This window comes from Podarcis melisellensis, assembly GCF_964234715.1.
Source record: "Podarcis melisellensis genome assembly, chromosome: 3".
Taxonomy (NCBI): domain Eukaryota; kingdom Metazoa; phylum Chordata; class Lepidosauria; order Squamata; family Lacertidae; genus Podarcis; species Podarcis melisellensis.
Window position 1 is genome coordinate 45331997 of NC_138530.1, and position 19577 is coordinate 45351573.

General features: G+C 38.0%; 1 protein-coding gene across 12 annotated transcripts in view; it reads right to left on the minus strand.

Moving 5' to 3' along the window:
• The window catches only part of RYR2 (ryanodine receptor 2), a 240254-nt gene that overhangs the window by 175269 nt on the left and 45408 nt on the right, over positions 1 to 19577 (minus strand). For 3 of the 12 annotated variants that reach the window (XM_081905769.1, XM_081905766.1, XM_081905760.1), the window contains exons 3-8: positions 16191 to 16295; positions 11174 to 11194; positions 6322 to 6336; positions 2069 to 2143; positions 436 to 514; positions 77 to 100 (exon numbers count right to left, since the gene is read on the minus strand). In XM_081905769.1, coding sequence (XP_081761895.1) covers positions 77 to 100; positions 436 to 514; positions 2069 to 2143; positions 6322 to 6336; positions 11174 to 11194; positions 16191 to 16295 — 319 coding nt within the window. The remainder of the gene's footprint in view (positions 1 to 76; positions 101 to 435; positions 515 to 2068; positions 2144 to 6321; positions 6337 to 11173; positions 11195 to 16190; positions 16296 to 19577) is intronic. The other 9 variants (XM_081905765.1, XM_081905762.1, XM_081905770.1 and 6 more) reach the window with 4 other exon arrangements.

The window sequence follows — 19577 nt, forward strand, 5'->3', positions numbered from 1 at the left end:
TTCTGTAGAATGGATATAGTCTTTAATATATGCATTCTCACAAAGCTGATAATAAGAAACATGCAACTAAATTCACCTTGGAGAGATGGTCTCCACTGCCCTATAAAATATTGAATGAATTAGCTTTAAAATTGCAAGCAGAACACTATCTGAACAGAAGAAAGTAAAAACCAGTCTCAGATGAAAGATTCACTAGGGATTCCAAATAATAAATAACTTACAGTGTTTGTATGTTCACATATATTTTTAACAGGAAAGGAACTAGGCATTTGTGAGGTAAAAACAAGGGAACATATAATATTCTAAAGTCTATTGGAACATACAAACAAATGCTGTTAGTTGTATAATACTGTAAGTTTCTATTGAAAATTTATACCTATTTCAACTTGCTGCCATATAAAAGAATGTGCAGTTTTTTGCAAAGCATTTATTTACCTGTGGTATCTTCTTGCAAGCCTACATCAAATGCCAGTTTGTCCATTGATGTTCTTGAGGTGGAGAGACAACACAGGTACTAAGAAAGAAGGGAAAGAAAAACTAGTTTTATGCTCTTTATTCAATTTAGACATATAATTACTTTGCTATATAATACTGTGAGGGAGATGGAGCAGCTGTTGATATGGGCTTGCCAGAAGGGAGCAAGGGCTATTCTAAGGGGACGTTTTTACATATTGAGTGCCAGCATAAACAGAGAGATAGACTCAGAACTCAAGGCTGCTGTGTGTGAATAACAACTGCTATATGTGAGAGACATAGCAAAACCACAAAGCCTGAAAGCAGGAGAAAGTAGGAGAGAGATGCTGCAAGAAAGAAGCCCAAATGTGAGAAGACTTTGCTTTTTCCTGAAGGAAGGGAACATGCTGCATTCTGAGGGAAATCCTTGCAAACTCCAGTTTAAAGGAAAACGCAAATGCTTACATTCACGGTGTCAACTTGTTAAATAAAATAAGGCAACAACATTACACATTACAAAAAAGGGAGATAGAGGCTGGCATTAAGAATAGAGTTGGTCCATCATCTTGCTCAAAGTGTTCCAACTGAGGTGACCTCTCTCTCTTCCTCCTAGGGCTACCCAAGAACCACCTTGCACTGAGGGGAGGAGCTTGCAGCTTGCCTTGCTGTTCTTCTTCAACCATCTTAACTGAAGCTTACTGTTTTAACACTTTTAATGTTTGCCTGCCTGAAAAGCAGCATATAAATATCTGAGATGTTACCCATGCATCCCCAAATTTCTAAGGTTGAGTATAGACTACAGATGAAGTATAATAGATTCAAAAGAAATAAACAGTAGCAGTGAAATCCGATACTATACTATTACAAATGTTCCGTCTGCACAAGCACATTAGCTTGCCAAATAAAATTATCCCCCCATCCCGTTCCCTCACCCCAGAGTTAATTTTGGGAGCACACCAAGGGAACAACCCCACTGCAAAAGTGGAAGACCTTGTGCATGGCTTCCACCGATAGGGTTCGTCAGGTGAATCTCATCCTTTGTATTTGTAATTTTTATATACAAAAAAATAATAATGTATACCACTATTTCTTTTAAAAAAATATCCATGTGGTTTACAACAATGAAACTATTATTGAAAGTGAATTGGTAACAACTGTGATAATCTCTTGGATTCAATTCTTCAGGATTTCATTTGTGCAGGTAAAATATTTATCAATAGCCTACAATCACGTATCTCTACATGATTTACAACAAAATAAAATACAGGACCTGTATCATACCTAAAATAGTTGACTATCAAAAAAAACCCTGACTATCAAAAAATACCAGCATTCACAGGATGCTTGTTGAAATTAAAATATCTTCACAGCATGCTGAAATTCATACACAGTTGATATCTGCCCCACCTCCTCTGGGAATGCATTCCATAATGCAGGGGGCATTATAGCCAACACTGATGATTGCACTGGAAAGGAATAGCCACAGAATTCCCTGCTACCACACATACAGAGTATAATCTCTATGACAATTACATACAGTTTTCCCCATCAACCATCAACTGCAGCCCGCTAATTTTGATGCCTCAAAAGAAGACGTTAACATCAGCATACATACCATACCACTGTATGAATGGCGCAGCAATATTGCATGTCCATAGAGGAGCGTTCGATGGCCACCACCTTGAGCAGTCTGCATGAATAAGAGGGATTCATTAGCATGTTGGCATGAAATTGTCCTTTTCTATTATAAGGAAATCTTGATTCGCCCATTGCCCCTATTGTGAGGGGTAAAAATAGTAGTGTGTGTGTGTGTGTGTTAGGAACACACAAACATAGGATGTTGCCTTATACCAAATCATAGCATTGGTCTGTGTAGCTGAATATTCCCTACACTGACTGGCAGCAGCTCCCAGGGTTTCAGACAGAGGTCATCCCAGCCACACCTGGAGACACTAAGTGTTGAAGCTGGGATCTTCTGCATGCAAAACACATGCTCTACAACTTACAGCAAATGACTTGTAAAAAAATAAATAGATTTATCAAGCATTCAATGTAAGTTTTCTTAGATTTAGATTGTAAGATAGATGATAGACAGACAGATAGACAGACAGACAACAGACAGACAGAGGTAGGCTGTGTGTGTGTGTGTATTGGCTCCACCTATTAAGATGTAAATATAATTGCCAGAAAATAATAGACAACAGCAAAGCCTGTTAGGCAAGAGACCTCCTTGCCAGTCTGTGTTCTTACTAAATTGTAGCACAACCATTCCACCCCTTCTGGTAGGCTAGAATATGTAACAATTCTTGATGCAAGATGGACTTCTGAAGCAGCTGTTCTTCCATAACCTGGGCTATTCCATTACCATTTGTGCAACCGGAATGCCTATGCAGTCCACTGGACTATAGTTCATTGTGTTGAAAGCCAAGGGTCAAACACCTATTTTTCATTTCCCCTACCCTCGGGTTTTGTATTGCGCGTGGCCAGTACTTTTTTTCTTAAAAACGTTTAGGGCTACTCTAATTTTCCTACTCATATTGAAATACTTCCTCTCAATGACACCAAACCTACATTCATGAAATGTTTAGGGGTAGTCACATTTAGGAGAGCGCTAGTAACTTAAAAAAAAAACTTCATTTCAGCAATATTTTATTATCTCTGCAATAAGCCCACAAAGGCAATGTACTTTTACAATGAAATGGCCTAGCCTTGGAATTTGCTGAACATCTCTTACCTAACATGGAAAAAAAAATATTCCAGAATCCTATCAGTGCATGCCATAGAATGTCCACCCCATAGCTATACAGTATAAACACACAACCATCTCAAGTAAAATAATTCAACACAGGGGGCAATAATTTAAAGCAATTTTGCACTAAGCATCAGGATTCAGGATACTTAAAAAGTTGGTGATAAACAGACTTGTTCTCTCTGCTAAGATAACATTTAATAGGAGATGGAACTCTCAACAGTGGGTGACCGACAGTGCAAAAGCTAGAATGTATATGGAATCTGTCACCATCAACTATACATGCAAAACCAGGTGAGGGAAGAGGAAGAGGGGGGAATTGCTTTGTAGCTGTAGCTCATGCAAGCAAAATAAAGGCAAGAGAGGCCTTGAATAAATCATCTAAATGAGATGCCTGCATACATTTCATTAATAAGGGGATATTTTATAGCCTCTATTCCAGAGACTGAATTCATTGATAATCATCTCACAATCATTTATGGCAACACGATGATAAATGCTCCTGATTTTAAAGCTATTGATTTGCTGGCGAATGACTGAACATATAGCTAGAAGCATACTGAAGATGATATATCGGGTATCTTGATTAACATATTCAACACAAAATATATGGTCTACTTTCCCAGCAACAGATAGCTTAGCATGTATGCATTTTTTTAAAAATAATAATCAGCAATTCCTCAATAAATTGGTAATACATTCCTGCATTGATACTGACAGTGTAGCCTTGAATATAAAATATAAATATTTATCTTTGCTGCTGAGACAGCATTTCTATCATCAACTGCTCTTTTCCATCACTTGCAAAAAATAAAAAAGTACAGTATTGGGCTTAATTGTGGAGGAGGAATCATGTGAGCAGTTGTAAACATACAAGGGAAGGTTTATAAAACATGTGATTTTAAAAGAACTCTCATCCACTTTCTTTCCTGCATTAACTATATTCGCTCTTGAACAGAGATTGCAGAAGGGACCCTCAAAGGCACTTAGTGTCTGCTTCCCATATCAGCTTCATGATGTCACTTCTCTTGCTGACTTGACACACACACACACACACATTCAACACACACACGCAGGCAGGCAAGCACACACACTCAACGAGAAGAGATAAACAAGCGTGTATGTGTGTGCATGCACACACAATCGATAGGTAGCGAGGGAATGGGTCCTCTACACTGCATCACTGAGCTACAAAGAGGGCTGACTAGATGACGAGCAGTGGTGGGAGGTACCAGCTGGGGAACCCCCAAAAGAGAAAGGCTCAGAGCCCAAGGATTGGTGGTGGGACACCAAGGAGAGGTCGGGGGAGAATGTAGGGAGGAAAGGTTGGGTGCTGAAGAAGCAACAGGCTTTAGTGAGCAAGGAGAGCCTGTGACAGGGAGCAGCTCAGACAGGGAGCAGCTCAGAGGCTGAAGAAGAGGAGGGGGCAAGAGGCTGCAGGAGGTCTGCCCTCCTCCTGTGACAAGCTTGCCTCCCCGCTTGACTCCAAGGACACGTAGGGTGAAGCATAGGGCAAAACAGAGATTACAGGGGCCCGATATAGTTTGAGGCTGTGTGGGAAACAGAGACCTAGAGGAAGCAGAAGGCGGGCACCATCAGTCCTGAGGGGAGGTACTGCTGAGCTGTATGCCATTTTCTTGAGAGAAAAAAGAATCCTGCACTGCTGAACTCTGCGTCTTGTGTGCTGACCTGCATCTGACAGGTATTCACTTCCAGAGGTACCATCACAGGGAACATGCCGATTTTGAATACATTTGTATTTAATTTGCCTAAATTGTATATTGGCTACAAATTAATCTTCATCTTAGAAACCAGTCGCAAACAGAACACTCCCTCTGGCTGCATCACTGCTGCATAGTGGGACAGAGACCGCAAACCACCAGCAGTGCAAATGTGCCAGCTTAAGTGCCAAATTGGCTCCACCAGGATGCTGGCACTGAGTTGGCCTCACCACTGCCTCACCCCTCACTCTCAGTACACAGCAGAACATAGCCAGAGGGGTCTGGTGAACAGCACAGCCCCACCACACTGTCAGCTACTGCTAGATATGTGCTGAATTGCCACAAGGTGGAGTCTAGACACATATAAAAACTGTTCTGAAAATGCTTTGTTTTAAAAGCCTTTTTAAAAATACATTGAATTTTCCATAAGGCTCACCATTGCCATCTAGTGTCACCTTGTATATTGCACTTAAAACACACTTAAAATGTTTTATTTGCAGCTGTATAGCTGAGTCCCAAGAATGCCCTGTCTCAAACCTAGGTAAACTGACTGTTGGAAGTGCAATGATTTTAAGGACATTATACAAAAAAATAAATAATAAAATGCTGCTTATACAGCAAAATAATGTAAAAGCATTAAACAAATAATGATTAAACATTAAACAAATAAACTTAACTTACAACACTGCACTTCTAATAGCTGGATGGGATTTAGAAAAGAACACTCCAGGCAATCATCTCAGACGTAGCAAAAATGAAGTTAATCCTCCAAGATCCAATCAACATCTCACACAACACAGTAACAGATAGCAGTTTAATAAACCCTGTTAAAAACTAGAAAACTTATATGGTTTACCGCATATTGAAAAGGCAAACCCTCAGATTTTTTGGTGAAAAAAATAAACCACTAAAAGGCATGAATGCAGAAGCTTAACAACAGAATGAGGAAAGTTATGACAAAGTTGAGGGACAGAAAAAAAATCCCGAAAACTTTTGTAAAGTATCCAGTGGCATTTGATACAGTTTAGTACCTCAAATGCATTACAGAATTTTACAGACATTATAGCCAGGTTCCGTGTATTCCAACGAGCCAAATTTTATAATTTTACTATAATATGAATTATTATTAAATCTGATCCTTAGCCACTATATAACCATGTTTGGCCAGGGAGAGCAGTATAAATCTTCTTACAAATTTCCTTCTTTGTGAATGCTGGATGTTCAGTATGTTGTAGAAAGACTATTTAACCAATTGGCTTTTTACAACTGTCTGGTTAAGATTTTTTTTTTAATTGACTATTTAATTGACTTTTACTGTGATACAGAGTTTTGTATCTCTTCTGAACTGTTCTTGGTCGAGAAGAGATAAATTAATTAAACAACAGTTTTCAAGCTTACCTTCATCATAAATTTCTGGAGTACCATGAGGAAGAGGGAAAAGAGGAAAAACATTAAATATTATTGCTCATCAGCACTTTTACAATAGGTAATTTTTTTCTCATTATAAAAACAACTTTGGAAAGTTGCATTTATAGCACTATACTGAGTACTAGGGAAAAAAATAATGACTTTTCAAATTTACCTGGACAGGAATGTCTTCCACAGTATCAAAGACATTAAAATCGCACATACATACAATGATTAATATCATGGAAAGACAAATGCACAAAAATGCGGTGATCCAGAACACTAGTAATTGGTCTGAACAGATTGTAAATATGCAAAAACAAAAGTAAGGAGATTTTAAAACGAATCACTAATAACTCATGCACAACAATTCCAAAAATTTGTATCAGTGCACACATGCAGCTCTCCAGTGGAGTTGTGTGTATCCTGAAAAATCTATTTTTTCATCTAGATTTTAAATATCACTGTATCAGAACATGTAAAATATTCTAAATTATTTGCAAAAAATCTGTAACTGATTTCTGTGAGTTATCATAGGAACCAGTGAATATTTCAGAAGGTTTGTAAATATTCCTCAGTGCTCATGGCTGCCACCAAACAGCAAACACAAGTCCGTGAACCTATTTTCTTTTATAATTCATTGGTAATGTAAGGATTGTGACACTCAATGGCCTGCCAAATTGCTTCCTATGATCAATGAGATATAATCATAAAATGAAAGGGGTGCCCATCAAAATTATTTTGTTGCTTATCTAATACTTCTGATGCCAACAAAATAACACAGATAAAAATGTGCACTTACCCGTGAGGTTTGGATCTATCCTTTCCACAGGGCATGATCCAGCAGATGGCGCAAACTCAGCTGAGTCCTGCAGGCAGGACATCCAAAGCTGACTCACACCTTTTCCTTAACTAGGATAGGTTCCAAGCACTTGCCAGTATCCTCAGGTAGGAAGACAACTGGGAAATTGAGAGCATGAACCTCCCACTAGACCAGAGGTTCTTGATAATAAACCTTTGAAGTCCTGCCTACGGCATCCATCTGATAAGACACCTTTACTCTGTTGAACCATACACCTGGGGAGAGGATACGATAACTATTTTTGTATATGAAAGATTGTGACATGCTTAAAATAAGGAGGGAGGGGGTTCACCAAATACTGTAAATTATGCTAATTCATTATAAGGGGCCCAGAAACTTCAGCTGATACGGAATGTGGCCAGTTCTGTGCTTGTGGGGCTAGGCAGTCTAGGGACACTGCAAGCATTCTGCACTGGCTACCAGTGTGTTTCCAAGCCCAATTCAAAGTGCCAGTCTTGGCCTTTAAAGTCTTTAAATTGTTTGGGGGCGTGGTTATTTGAAGGACAATTGCACCTGTATGAACCTGCCTGTGCCTTGATATCTGCATCAGAGGCCCTACTGCTGACTCACATTTAAAATCAGTTAAATCCACAGAGTTGGAAGTGACCACGAGGGCCATCTAGTCCAACCCCTTGCAATGAAGGAATATTTTACCCAACATGGGGCTCTACCCGACATCCTGAGATTCAGATTCTCATAGCTAGACTGAGCTAGGCATGCACTAGGCATAAGGCCTTTTCAGTAGTGACCCACAGTCTGTGGAACTCCCTACCAAAGGATTTACACTTGGCCACTTCATTTTTAGTATTCATAGAGGTTTCTTAAAAATAAAAAAATCTCTAGTTCAAGTGCTTTTAATTATTTTTACTATTTATTAAATTTGTAACCCAAAGGAGTTAGAACTCCCTAAGGAGTCCAGGGCAGCTATCAACTGAAAAAGCAATATAATTAAAAAATACATTTTAAAACAGCCACATCCGCACATAACTTTTAATTTCAAGGTTGATTGGAACAGTATCTTTTAGCCATCAAGTTCCTGGACAAACAGGTATGTTTTAAAATTCCTTCTTTAAGTTAATAATGAGGGAGGTGGAGACAGAATGAACTTTTGTGGGACCCCCCACAGCCCAAAAGCTACAGGACCAAATAAAACTTTCCTAGTAATACTTTCTGGTAATTACCCTGCTGATAAGAGTAAAGTCATCATAATACAGCCCCTCCAACTCCAACCCCACAGAGTTCCAGAAGGACACTACAGTATGGTGTCAAAAGCCATTGGGAGTTCAAGGAGAACCAACAAGGTCACACTATGCCTGTTTCTCTCCCTTGATCAAACAGGGCTTTTTCACTACTAAAACCTAGCCTGAAACAAGTCTAGATGAAGGTTACCAGATTTTTTCTATGCATCCGGGGACACTTTTCAACTTCAGTTGAAGGGGATGGATTTTGTCAGGGGACTGATCTGTAAATCCGGGGACTGTCCCTGGGAAACGGGGACATCTGGTAACCTTAGTCTAGATAGGCTGCTTCCTCCAGCACACCTGCAGCTGATTAGCTACCATTGTCTTGATTACCTCTTGCAAAAAAAGGAATAACAGAGATTGGACTGTTATTTTCTAAAAATTTCTGGATCCAGGGAATACATATTTAAGAGTGGCTGCATCTCTTTCAAGGTAGCTAGTGTAACTTCCTTATGTAGTGAAGCATTAACCTATCCCTGCACCTATCTAGTCAATCCCTTCGTCCTAGATTTTATCAGCCGTGAAGGGCACAGATCTAAAGGACACAAATTAGCCTCACTGCTACAAAGGCCGTGTCCATATCCTCAGGCTGCAACAATGTGAACTTATTCCACAGGCCATTACTAGATGATGCTTCAGGAACTTCTAAGAGACCTGAACTAATTGCAGCATAAAGTTTGACACAACTGCCATTGGACCTGCCACAAGGAAAAGAATCTGTTTTTTCTCCACTCCCCCAGCCAGTTCTGTCACAGGTGAACTAAACTAAATGACACCTACATACATCCAGGAACAGGAACAAAATGAAGGAACCTGGAAAATCCATTAAACTAGTCAAAGAATCACATGCTCAGTAACAACTCCAGAAAAATATGGAATACGGCTTATGTAGATGGTTCCGTATGTTTAACATCTCCCACCTTTCTGTAGTAAAGCCTAACAATACATTTGGCCACCTTATGTTATGGATGCTACAGCTGGCAGAAGGCACTGATTTGTTACACTGCTTGCTCCCTTGATAACCAGATGAGAAGTAAACAGCACAAAACACTGGTTGGGAGACCTGCATATGTATTTTGCTCTACACTTGGCACTCTCTCATTTGGACCTGCCAATGCTAAAGTTTTAGCAAGATTATTAAGGGCAGTCATCCTAAATTAGATGCAAATATGAAATGAGAAATGTTAGGGGCAAGAGGGTGCAGAGACAGTATGCAATTTGTTGTTTTAATTCTATATGTTTACAGTATCTAGAAAACAGTATCATTTCAATATTGTTGAACAATATAATTGTAGACTGCTCAAATCTCAAATCTCAAGCATTTGGAAACATTTCAAAGAAATACCCATTAATTTAATATTCACTGAATAAATGTACACGATAGTCATAAAATACAATAATATTAGAAATCAGAACACAGTCCTCTTCCAAAGGGAAATTAATACCATTAAGACGTATTAGGGTTCTGTCTAACTTGTCTCATTGAGAGAAGACACATTTAAACTGATGAACCCAAGTTAGTCGTGTCTATTATCATCAGCGGGTCTATTTTTATTAGGCCTGGCACTGGATACAACCCTAGGTTCCTAAATGAAAAGGAATTCAGTTGGGTATATAAGAGCCCGATACTTCTGCTACCTAATTTACACTGTGTAGTAAACAAGTTTTCTGGGTTGGATTACAGTGTGATCCTTATTTTGCTAGTCTATGCCTTTTTAGTTACTTAAGTTTCTGAAAAGGGATACAAATATTTGGGGGGACATTTTACCATATGGCTGGCAAAGCCACAGCTAAGTTGCTGAAATGTGAGAAATATAGTATAGTTCTTTCTTGAATTCTTGTAAAATCATTATTATACTAATGCATTTATTTTTAAAATATGGGTTTAGAACTCATTATAGAGAAGACAACGAAAGTAATTTGAGGGAAGAAACTAAAGACACAGCAATCCACAGCAAATAAAAATTAGAATCATGTAGACATGCAAACATAGACTTTTCAAAAGTAGATACCTCTGGAATAATGCAAATAGACTTTGAGTGCCAACATCTCACTATACAAAATAAAGTTAGACATGCTCAAGAGATTCTATACACAGAAAATACATTACTTGCATGCCTAGATTTCAACATACAAATAGGATATTAACACACACAAATGGAAGTCATATTGTCAAAGGTTTCCAATCCCAATAGCTCGCAGAAATTCATTACATATCAATGCACAGATTTAATACAGAATTAGAAGAATAAAATGAGATTGGGCAAGATATATGTAATTTGTTTTCTATAAATTCTCTGACATCTGTTCATTAGCTTGAAAAGCTTAATACACACTATTTTATAAATAAAACAACACATCAGTTATAAACACAGAGGAAACATTATGGTATTCGCATGCATTATTCACTTAAGATGTGTTCGGACAAATGTCACAAATAATGACAGATTTAAAGGACATACATTTACAGGATGAAATTGCAAGGCTCAAAACTACAAGGAAGAATCCCTTAAAAAAAATTTTTGAATTAGAATGTATTTTATTAGTCGTATTTTAAGAAGTTTGGGAACTATTTCAAGAACTCAACAGTCCCAGCTATCATTATTAAAGAAGTTTTTTAAAAAATTGTTTTGAGCTAAGCAAATTAGTGTTGTGGTACAGACAGAATACAAAAAAACAGACAATTTAGACTCTGTGATAGACAAAGGATTATTTTGGGTCAAGAGAGTCAAGCACATACCCATTTTTCCACATCAACTAGCTGTAGGGAGAAAAAAACAAAACAAAACAAAAATGAGTTCCTTACTAAATATGGTATTTTGCAATTTAGCACTCACATTTTGATAGAAATACGATTAATAAGAATGGTTATCACAAGGGCATGGTTTCCAAACCCATTTTTCACAAATGCTTGTGGAAGGAATTAAACGTTGCACTGAGATGATCATTCTGTCAGGGCAAATATTTGTACTTGCCAAGCAGGATGATCACCCTTCCTCCACCACACTCTGTTCCGGAGGGTTCTCCCAATCCCTCCAAAACCAGTTTGAGGGCCGGAAAGGTGGCAAAGCCCCAGTGCAGAAGCAGAAGTCCTTCCACTCCCAGACCCTGTTAGTTTAATCCTGCCCAACAGCCATATATTATTTGTACTGAAATTAAATGCATGTTGTTTTTCATTCTTTTAATAATTTACATGCTGATTAATATAACAAAATCTCTAAGCGCTTCCTACAAATCACAAGCAAAAAATCACAAGCAAAAAAGTCAGGACATGATTTCAAAATTCAATAAAAAATCCAGCAAAACATTAAGCAAACATTTTTGCATCAGTATCATCACTAAGCAGACTGGTTTGGTCAGTAATTGGTAACACAGTATAAACATAGTATCAGTCGAGGCTGTGTCTTGTTGCGTTGTTGTTGTTGTTGTTGTTGTTGTTGTTGTTGTTAAGTTTTAGTCAGAACTCTTTCTGCAAAAGTTGGATCCGCTTAGGGTTCAGACTTCATTATTAGCTGCATTCATTAGCTGTCACTCCATTGCAGTTCTGCAAATCTGTTTCAGCAGTAAGAAACATCTTCTAAACTGTACACACTAAACTGAACTCAAAATTCCTATTTTAAAAAAATTAGTGGTACTTAAAGTACTTTCGCCCACACATGTGTCCAATTTTTCTTCTCACAATAAAGGCTGCATTCAAGAGGCCAAAGGAAATCCACACAGAAATGAGACTCTGAATGTAGTTTTGGCAGTATACAGCAGGAGCAGTGTTATTTTTCAACCTGAGGTCTGCATTCCCTTATAAGGGGGCTGCATTATCAGTGGCGGACGGGGCCAGAGGCAAATGTGCACAGAGAAACAGTAGGCTACATTCCAGCCATGCAAAAGTCAAAAGGTTTCTACACACACACCTCAATTCTTTATTCAGACATGCACTGTATCATCACAGTTAAAGGGCATATTCCTCTCAGATGCCACAGTATACAAATGCCTCAACGTTCAATGCATCTATCTAAACTGCCCTGATAGAACAATTATGTTTTGGCTTTGCAATCATTTTTGCATGGCTTGTGTAGTAATCTTGCTCTCAAAGGGCTGCTCTAGCCTCCAACAGGTAATGCTCAGTACACTTTCACAGCAGTTTAATTTTGACAAGGAGGCACAAAAAAGTAGCATTCCAGATCCGAGCAGTGCATATGCCCTAGAAGCTGCATCCTAAAATAGTCTTCCCATAGTCCATAACACTGCTGGGACAATAGCTACACAGGAGGCAGGGTGTACCTGCCTTTTCCAAGGACGCTTGGATACAGGTGTCACCCCTTCCCCATTAAGAAACTACATGGCACAATGATGGCAAGAACAAAACTGTACTTCACAGAACTTGATTCCCCCACCCCGGTAAGTATTTCATGTGTAAACATATCAGGCTTATATATTTTCACTTTTTTTATTCATTTCCTATGAGCTATTACAGATGCAATCTCAGGTGTAAAACCAAGTCTGGCAGCATATTTTATATTGCAACTGAAAGATGTAGATCTGTTTACATAGCCTGAGGTTTTATTTTCTGTAATAGAGGCATGAAATTTATCTTTCCATTTATAATCAAAGTTCAGATCCAGCCATATTAAGATAAAGCCTATATTTTGCTTACAAAATTGCTTTATCCTAAAAACTCAGAAAGCTGCATGTAATTTTCCAGCATCATATCCCACATATGAGGCACAGAAAACGTTCTTGTCACCCTACAGCTTAACTTCCAAAACTTTAAGTGTCGTATATTATTTCCCTCATTCAGTTCCTTCCATTATAACTCTTCCTCCCCTGAAAAACTGGCACTTCTTACAGGATAGTGGCTGAACCACAAAAAACAAAGGTGGGGACTGAGGAAACAAGACAAGAGACAATACTCAGTGTACTAATAAACCCTAAAAATGGGGTGGGTGAAGAGGAGACAAAGCTTCCAGCAGGAAATTGGACAAGGACATGGTTTCTTGCTCACTCTAATTAATAGTCTTCTTTATGATAGATTTTAAAAGGAAAGTGTCTTCATGGATTGTGCACATAAGCCATTTGCATTTTATCCTTTATATTAACTGAAAGGATGCTTCTACAGAGTAGAAGTGTATTTTAGTACTTTATGTCAGCTTTGATCTAAATAAGGCCAGACAGTTGGATATACAAGCAACATGCTAAGCACAAGATTCTGGAACAAATCACAGTAGAACAGATTTATATCATTAAGTATGACAGGGTTTATGGCCAATCCATCATACAAATATTTTCTGATTACATTTTGGTTATAAGATATTAAACAGAAACTGTTTAGACTCCAAAATATTAGTTTAAAGAAAGATGAGATGATGCAGTTGCTGTCATGTGGTAGTTCACGTGAGGCAGATCAAGCGCAGGACTTTAAAGAGGTAACATTCCCATTTGCTTCTGCTGCAGCTGAGGAAATCCATCTTTTATCGCAATTAGTATTAGAACACAGGGATGAGCTCTGAGCATGCTACACAAAGACACCCAAGACACTGTAGTAACCAGGACATCATAGTAAAAACAAACTGACAACTTGCTTTTCTATAACTGCATCTCAAAATTTGCAATTATATTTTTTCTTTAAAAACAACAACAACAATGAACAAATAAGCCATCAATGGTAAAATAACAAAATCTTCCTGAAATATTTGAATCCCCTCCCCCAAACATGTGCTGCCTGCAAATGGGGTAGCAATGTGGGGAGGTCATGTTTAATTAGTCCCATAGCAAAATGCCTAGTGAAACCAGACACATATTCTCATCCTGTAATAGGCTCTCTGACTTTCACCATGAAGTCCTCCAAGCATCAGAATCTTAGTTCTTTCATATTTTTGTTAATTTTCCTGGAGGGATTTTATTTTATTTTATTTTATTGAGGCACTTGTGATCATTGTTCTCAATCCAGCTTTTAGATCGGTTTTAACAGATACTGAGTTATTATAATTAGGGATATCACTGAAGTTTGCCATGTGCAGTCCTAAAAGCTGGGCACTCCTATTGGTAGTGGATGGGAGAAGCATTCAAAACAGGATCCTCAAATATATAAGCATCCTTCTTCAAATAACTACAAGAAGATTCCAGGCTAGCACAGTTCATATCAAGCACGTCCTTTTACCTTTGTCTTGTAAGCTGGTTTTGTACATACACACACCTCTCTCTCTTCCATTCAGGCAAACAAGAAGCATTATTAGGGTTCAACGGCACATTCTAGTCAAGCAAAAACACTCAAGGGGTATGTGAAGAAGGTACTGGAGCAAGTATGACCTGAGCAAAGTCCCAAGGGTCAGATCGACAGCATCTGCACCCCAGAACTGTGGTTCTCCACCACTAAGATAAGGCAAATTCAGGCAAAAAAAGTAGCACCCTGGACAGCTCAAGGTAAATATCAGATTAGTTAGGAGGCTAGAGCAGCTTCGAAATCCCCATGACACAGAGCTCCACAAGACCCATAGCTGATTGTGAAGCTTTGGGTCAGCTGTTCACCAAAGCTTTGCCCACACAGTTTGATTTAATTGATTTCAAGGCAAGTAAGGAACATTGACAACAAGTTAGATTTTATTTATAAAGGATCTAACCAATTCTACCTATTTCAACTATGAACTGTTCCTATAGGCACATACAGTGGTATCTCGGGTTAAGAACTTAATTTGTTCTGGAGGTCTGTTCTTAACCTGAAACTGTTCGTAACCTGAAGCACTACTTTAGCTAATGGGGCCTCCTGCTGCCGCTGCACGATTTCTGTTCTCATCCTGAAGCAAAGTTCTTAACCCGAGGTAATATTTCTGGGTTAGCAGAATCTGTAACCTGAAGCGTCTGTAACCCGAGGTACCACTGTATTTCCTTCCTACTGCTTTTAATCTTACTTAGCATCTCCTAATTGGTTTTCGTTTATAGCCAGGTTCAATAAAGTGCTTATTTATTTATTGGGGACTCCTAAACAATGTTACAAGGAATTCAAGGTAGTTGTGACACTGCAAGAACTGAACTGCAGAAATTAATCAGACATCTGTACAAGAGGGTAAGTTTGAATGATGCAATTCTTGTTGCAGAAGCAGGTGATTGATTACTTCTTGAAACCGAAGAAGATGAAATAGAAAGGAAGAAAGGCAAAAGCAAAAATCTATCAAGCACCAGCTAGCTTTATTATTGTGAAAGAATATGTGTAAAACATCATTTAAAAAGTAGTTTAATACCATCATTATGCGGTACAGGAAAATCAGACTGTATTTTGTATAATACACTAACTAATGTGTATTTTTTTTTAAAAAAAAGTTATATATACTTCTAGATACAAACACCATATTGATTATATAGCATATATAAAATACAAAATGAGAAGACTAAAGATCAATATTCATTAGAAACTGATAAATACATGATTAAAACTAGGCATAAAGCACTCAAATTATGTAAGTATATCCAAGACTGATATATACTCCATATTTTGTAATGGTCATGTGGGAAGTATTATGAAAACAAAATATTCATACATTTTTTTCTGGTTTGCAAGGATAATGACACCTGGGGAAAAACATTTTCATATTTGGTTTTAAGTTTTCCATGGCTTTTGGTCATTCAAGTTTTCTTCAATAAAATAAGCAGTGTAATAGGATTCCAAAAGCTGAGGTGTTAATAAAAAGCATCAAGGATAACAAGACACTTAATAGAATCCAAAAGCAATTACAAATTAATTAAAAGGCGGAGACATTGCTGCTCACCCCTTCTGCTTTCTCCTCCGTGTTGGCAAGCATTTCCTGGAGGGCTCGCACGGACAAGGACTGTTCCAGCACAAAAGTGCAGATGGAGAGATCCGGAGGAACATTCTAGTTGAAAAAACACAATGAAGACAGCATTCAGCGAAGCACTGCTTATTATTTAGTTGTTGACAGATCATTCCTTACTTACAGGGTGTGTTAACAGAAAAATAATTTCCTCTAAATTCAATGAGACTTACCCTCTGGAGTCTAGTAAATGTGTTTAGGATTGCAGCCTTACTTAACCCAAAGAGCCATCTGAAGAAAGGCAGGGAGAGCACATGAAAACTAATTTACTCAAATAAGCTATTCTAGGAAATTCACATTAATTAAATGAATCTGGGTAAAGATGGGATGGTGGCAACCTTTCTAGTAGGAATGCATGTATACATGTAGAAAAAAGAGTCCCTACCAAGTAGCAAAGAAACCAGCCACCAGAACTTTGCTATTCAAGAGAGTAACAGATTGTCAATCACAATCAGGATTATACTGTAACATTATTTGAGATAAAATTCTACTGGCAGGAGAAGTCGTGACTGCATTTGACAGCAGAGTTGCAAAGTAAAATATAATGATTTTCAGTTTACAGCAGTGCTCCCACTATTATTTGATGTCTAGCACTCACTGGCTATGTTTGGATATATGTTATACCATAGTTTATAATTACGGGAACAAGCTTCTGTGAGTCTCAGGTTTGCATGCTCTCTCTCCTCACCTCTTCTCGCACAGCCACGAGAAGACTAGAAACAGACAGCACCAGCTTATGAAGTGTTTCTGCCCCGGCTAACAAAGTGTCAAGGCAAGTTAAACAGCCAAATGAGTTTGGCATCAGGGCAAGAAGTCCAGGGTACACTGCTCTGCTCCTCCTTTCCTTGATCTAAACAAAACCCAAGCTTCTAATAAAGTAACTCAATAAACTACAAAAAGAGTTATGCAGACAGAAAGTCAGACGACACATGGGAGCTTTCCAGTGTTTTGCGCAATCTGTCACATGTACAACTATCTGGCTGCCCGACAGAACTTGTGGTTGTGTCTTCAGTTCAATGAGCTCTTGGATCTCCACAAACAATTTCATTTCCTTGAAGCCAAGGTGGCTGAAAACCTGAGAGAGGAAGAGAGGTTTGTGGATGAGGTCTTCAGGGATGTTAGAGCTGTATCCTACTCATAGGATGACAGCTCCAATGTGCGTACATGAGGTGAATTTCCTGCCTAGCATGATGGTTGCAAGTGTTGCCCCTCATCCAGATAGCTTAGTAGATAGTGCTGGGGTGGGGTCAACAGTCACAGTGCACATTGACATTAATGACACGGGGTAATGTAGCTGTAGGTCCTGGAAGCAAAATGGCATCCACCTGAGTGAGAGGTCTCAAATAACTCAAGCATGAAATTACGAAGGAGAGTTGGATCACATGCCTAATTGTGATAAGTGAAGATTATCAACATAGGATAAAGATATCAAGAGTGAAAGCAAAGGAACTTATTCAGGACAAGGGGAACAAATCTTCTGTGGCGTAAAAATCACAGAGGAATAAAGTAGAAGTGAATTCATTCACACACTCACACACACACACACACACACACACACACATATATATATATATATATATATATATATATATATATATATATATATATATATATATATATACCATAAAATCATCCCTCAAAAATTGCTGTGGCTTAATGTTCCACTACAGTATACAAAGCCTAAGAACCAAGATTACCTAGAGCAAACATTCACACGCAAGATTCTAAAACCATAATCAGTACGCATTCAACCCAACACTTCTGCCGTAAAGTTTATACACGTTTTGCTTTTGAGAAGCATTTTGCTTTATTTAAATCTGGTTCAGAAAGGGATCTGGTATATTTCCTTCTGCTATATAGAACAGAGGGAGAAATTTATTCTGTCCATGCACTCACCGTTCAGTTATCCATTTTCCAAAACCCAGAGATATGGACATTTAGCTATCCTTTTGAAATCAAAACTAGGTGCTGTAATTTGCTTGTCACATAAGTGACAGCAACCCAGAATGGTTTTTATAATTTAACATCTTTATGTTCCTTACCAGTCTGGTTTTTTTTTTTACTTAAAATGATTTGATATTTCTTTTATAGAATCATCATATTACAGGATATGGAACATACTTATCTAACAGTTGCAGTTTTAAAGAAATAGTAAAAATCAGCCTCCCCCTGAACACCAAATAATATTCACACTACTTTGCATAATAATGTACACATTATAAAGAAGCCAGCAACCATGACTGCATGACTTCACTGTTATCTGCTTGTGCTTCTAAATGCATTTTCCTGACATACCCACACCTCTCCTTTTCCTAACTGCAGCTCCTTGTTTTTCTTGGATTTGCAGTTAGATTCACAACTTAGATTCATAAAGCTTTTAACAAATATTATGATCCGCTTTTGTGCTTTTACATTTTTCTACCACAGTATTTTATTTATTGATGGAACAGTTAAAATAGTATCAATTATAAAACACTGGGAAAAACCAGTTCATTTATTTAGGACACACTCCTTTATCTCTGGGAGACGGGCATTTGAATAAACAGCCATTATTGTTCTTATAATAAATTTAATTTAACTCCTTTCCTCCTACGTAAACCAGAGCCTCTAGGAATAAAGTATTTTCTTAACTATAGACAAATTGTTTCTAAATGTTTCACTGATTCTGTTTGTGATACTGAGTGCTTCACACTTGAAAAGGATCATTGCACCGAGTACAGAAGCTTCAATCAGCTAAATGATAAACAGCCCAAATGAGCTATTATGGGCAATTGAGTAATCTGAAGTAGTTTAAGGAAGCTGCAATTGCATATATACACACACACACAACAGCCTGAAGGATATTATGGTCGTGTTTATCATCTAATGCAAAAATAGGCCAGCTCTGGTGGTAAGTCACTGCTATCTTTTATCTTGTTTTTGACACCACACAAAAACTTTAAAGAAAAACTCCCAAGGGGATCTAATGTTTAATGTATTTCATGCTGGATTATGAAAACTTTATAGATCTTGACTGTAATGCTATTTTTATTCTGAATAGCTGCAGAAAAATTGTATTTGTTTTATTTATTGTATTTGATCTTATATAATATCTTATCTCTTTTCCTCCAAGGAGCTCAAAGCAGCACTCATGGTTCTCTTTCTCTCCCCCTGGTAACCACCCAACAACCCTGTGGCGCCAGTTAGACTGAGAGACAGTGGGAGGAATTCAATGTTGCGCTCTTCTGATTGTTGCATCAGTGCAAGTATTTTGGCTTGCAAATAGAACAAGTCCTACCTCTCCCTTCTCTATGTTCCAGGGGTTCTCCGAGGCCCCCTAAACCA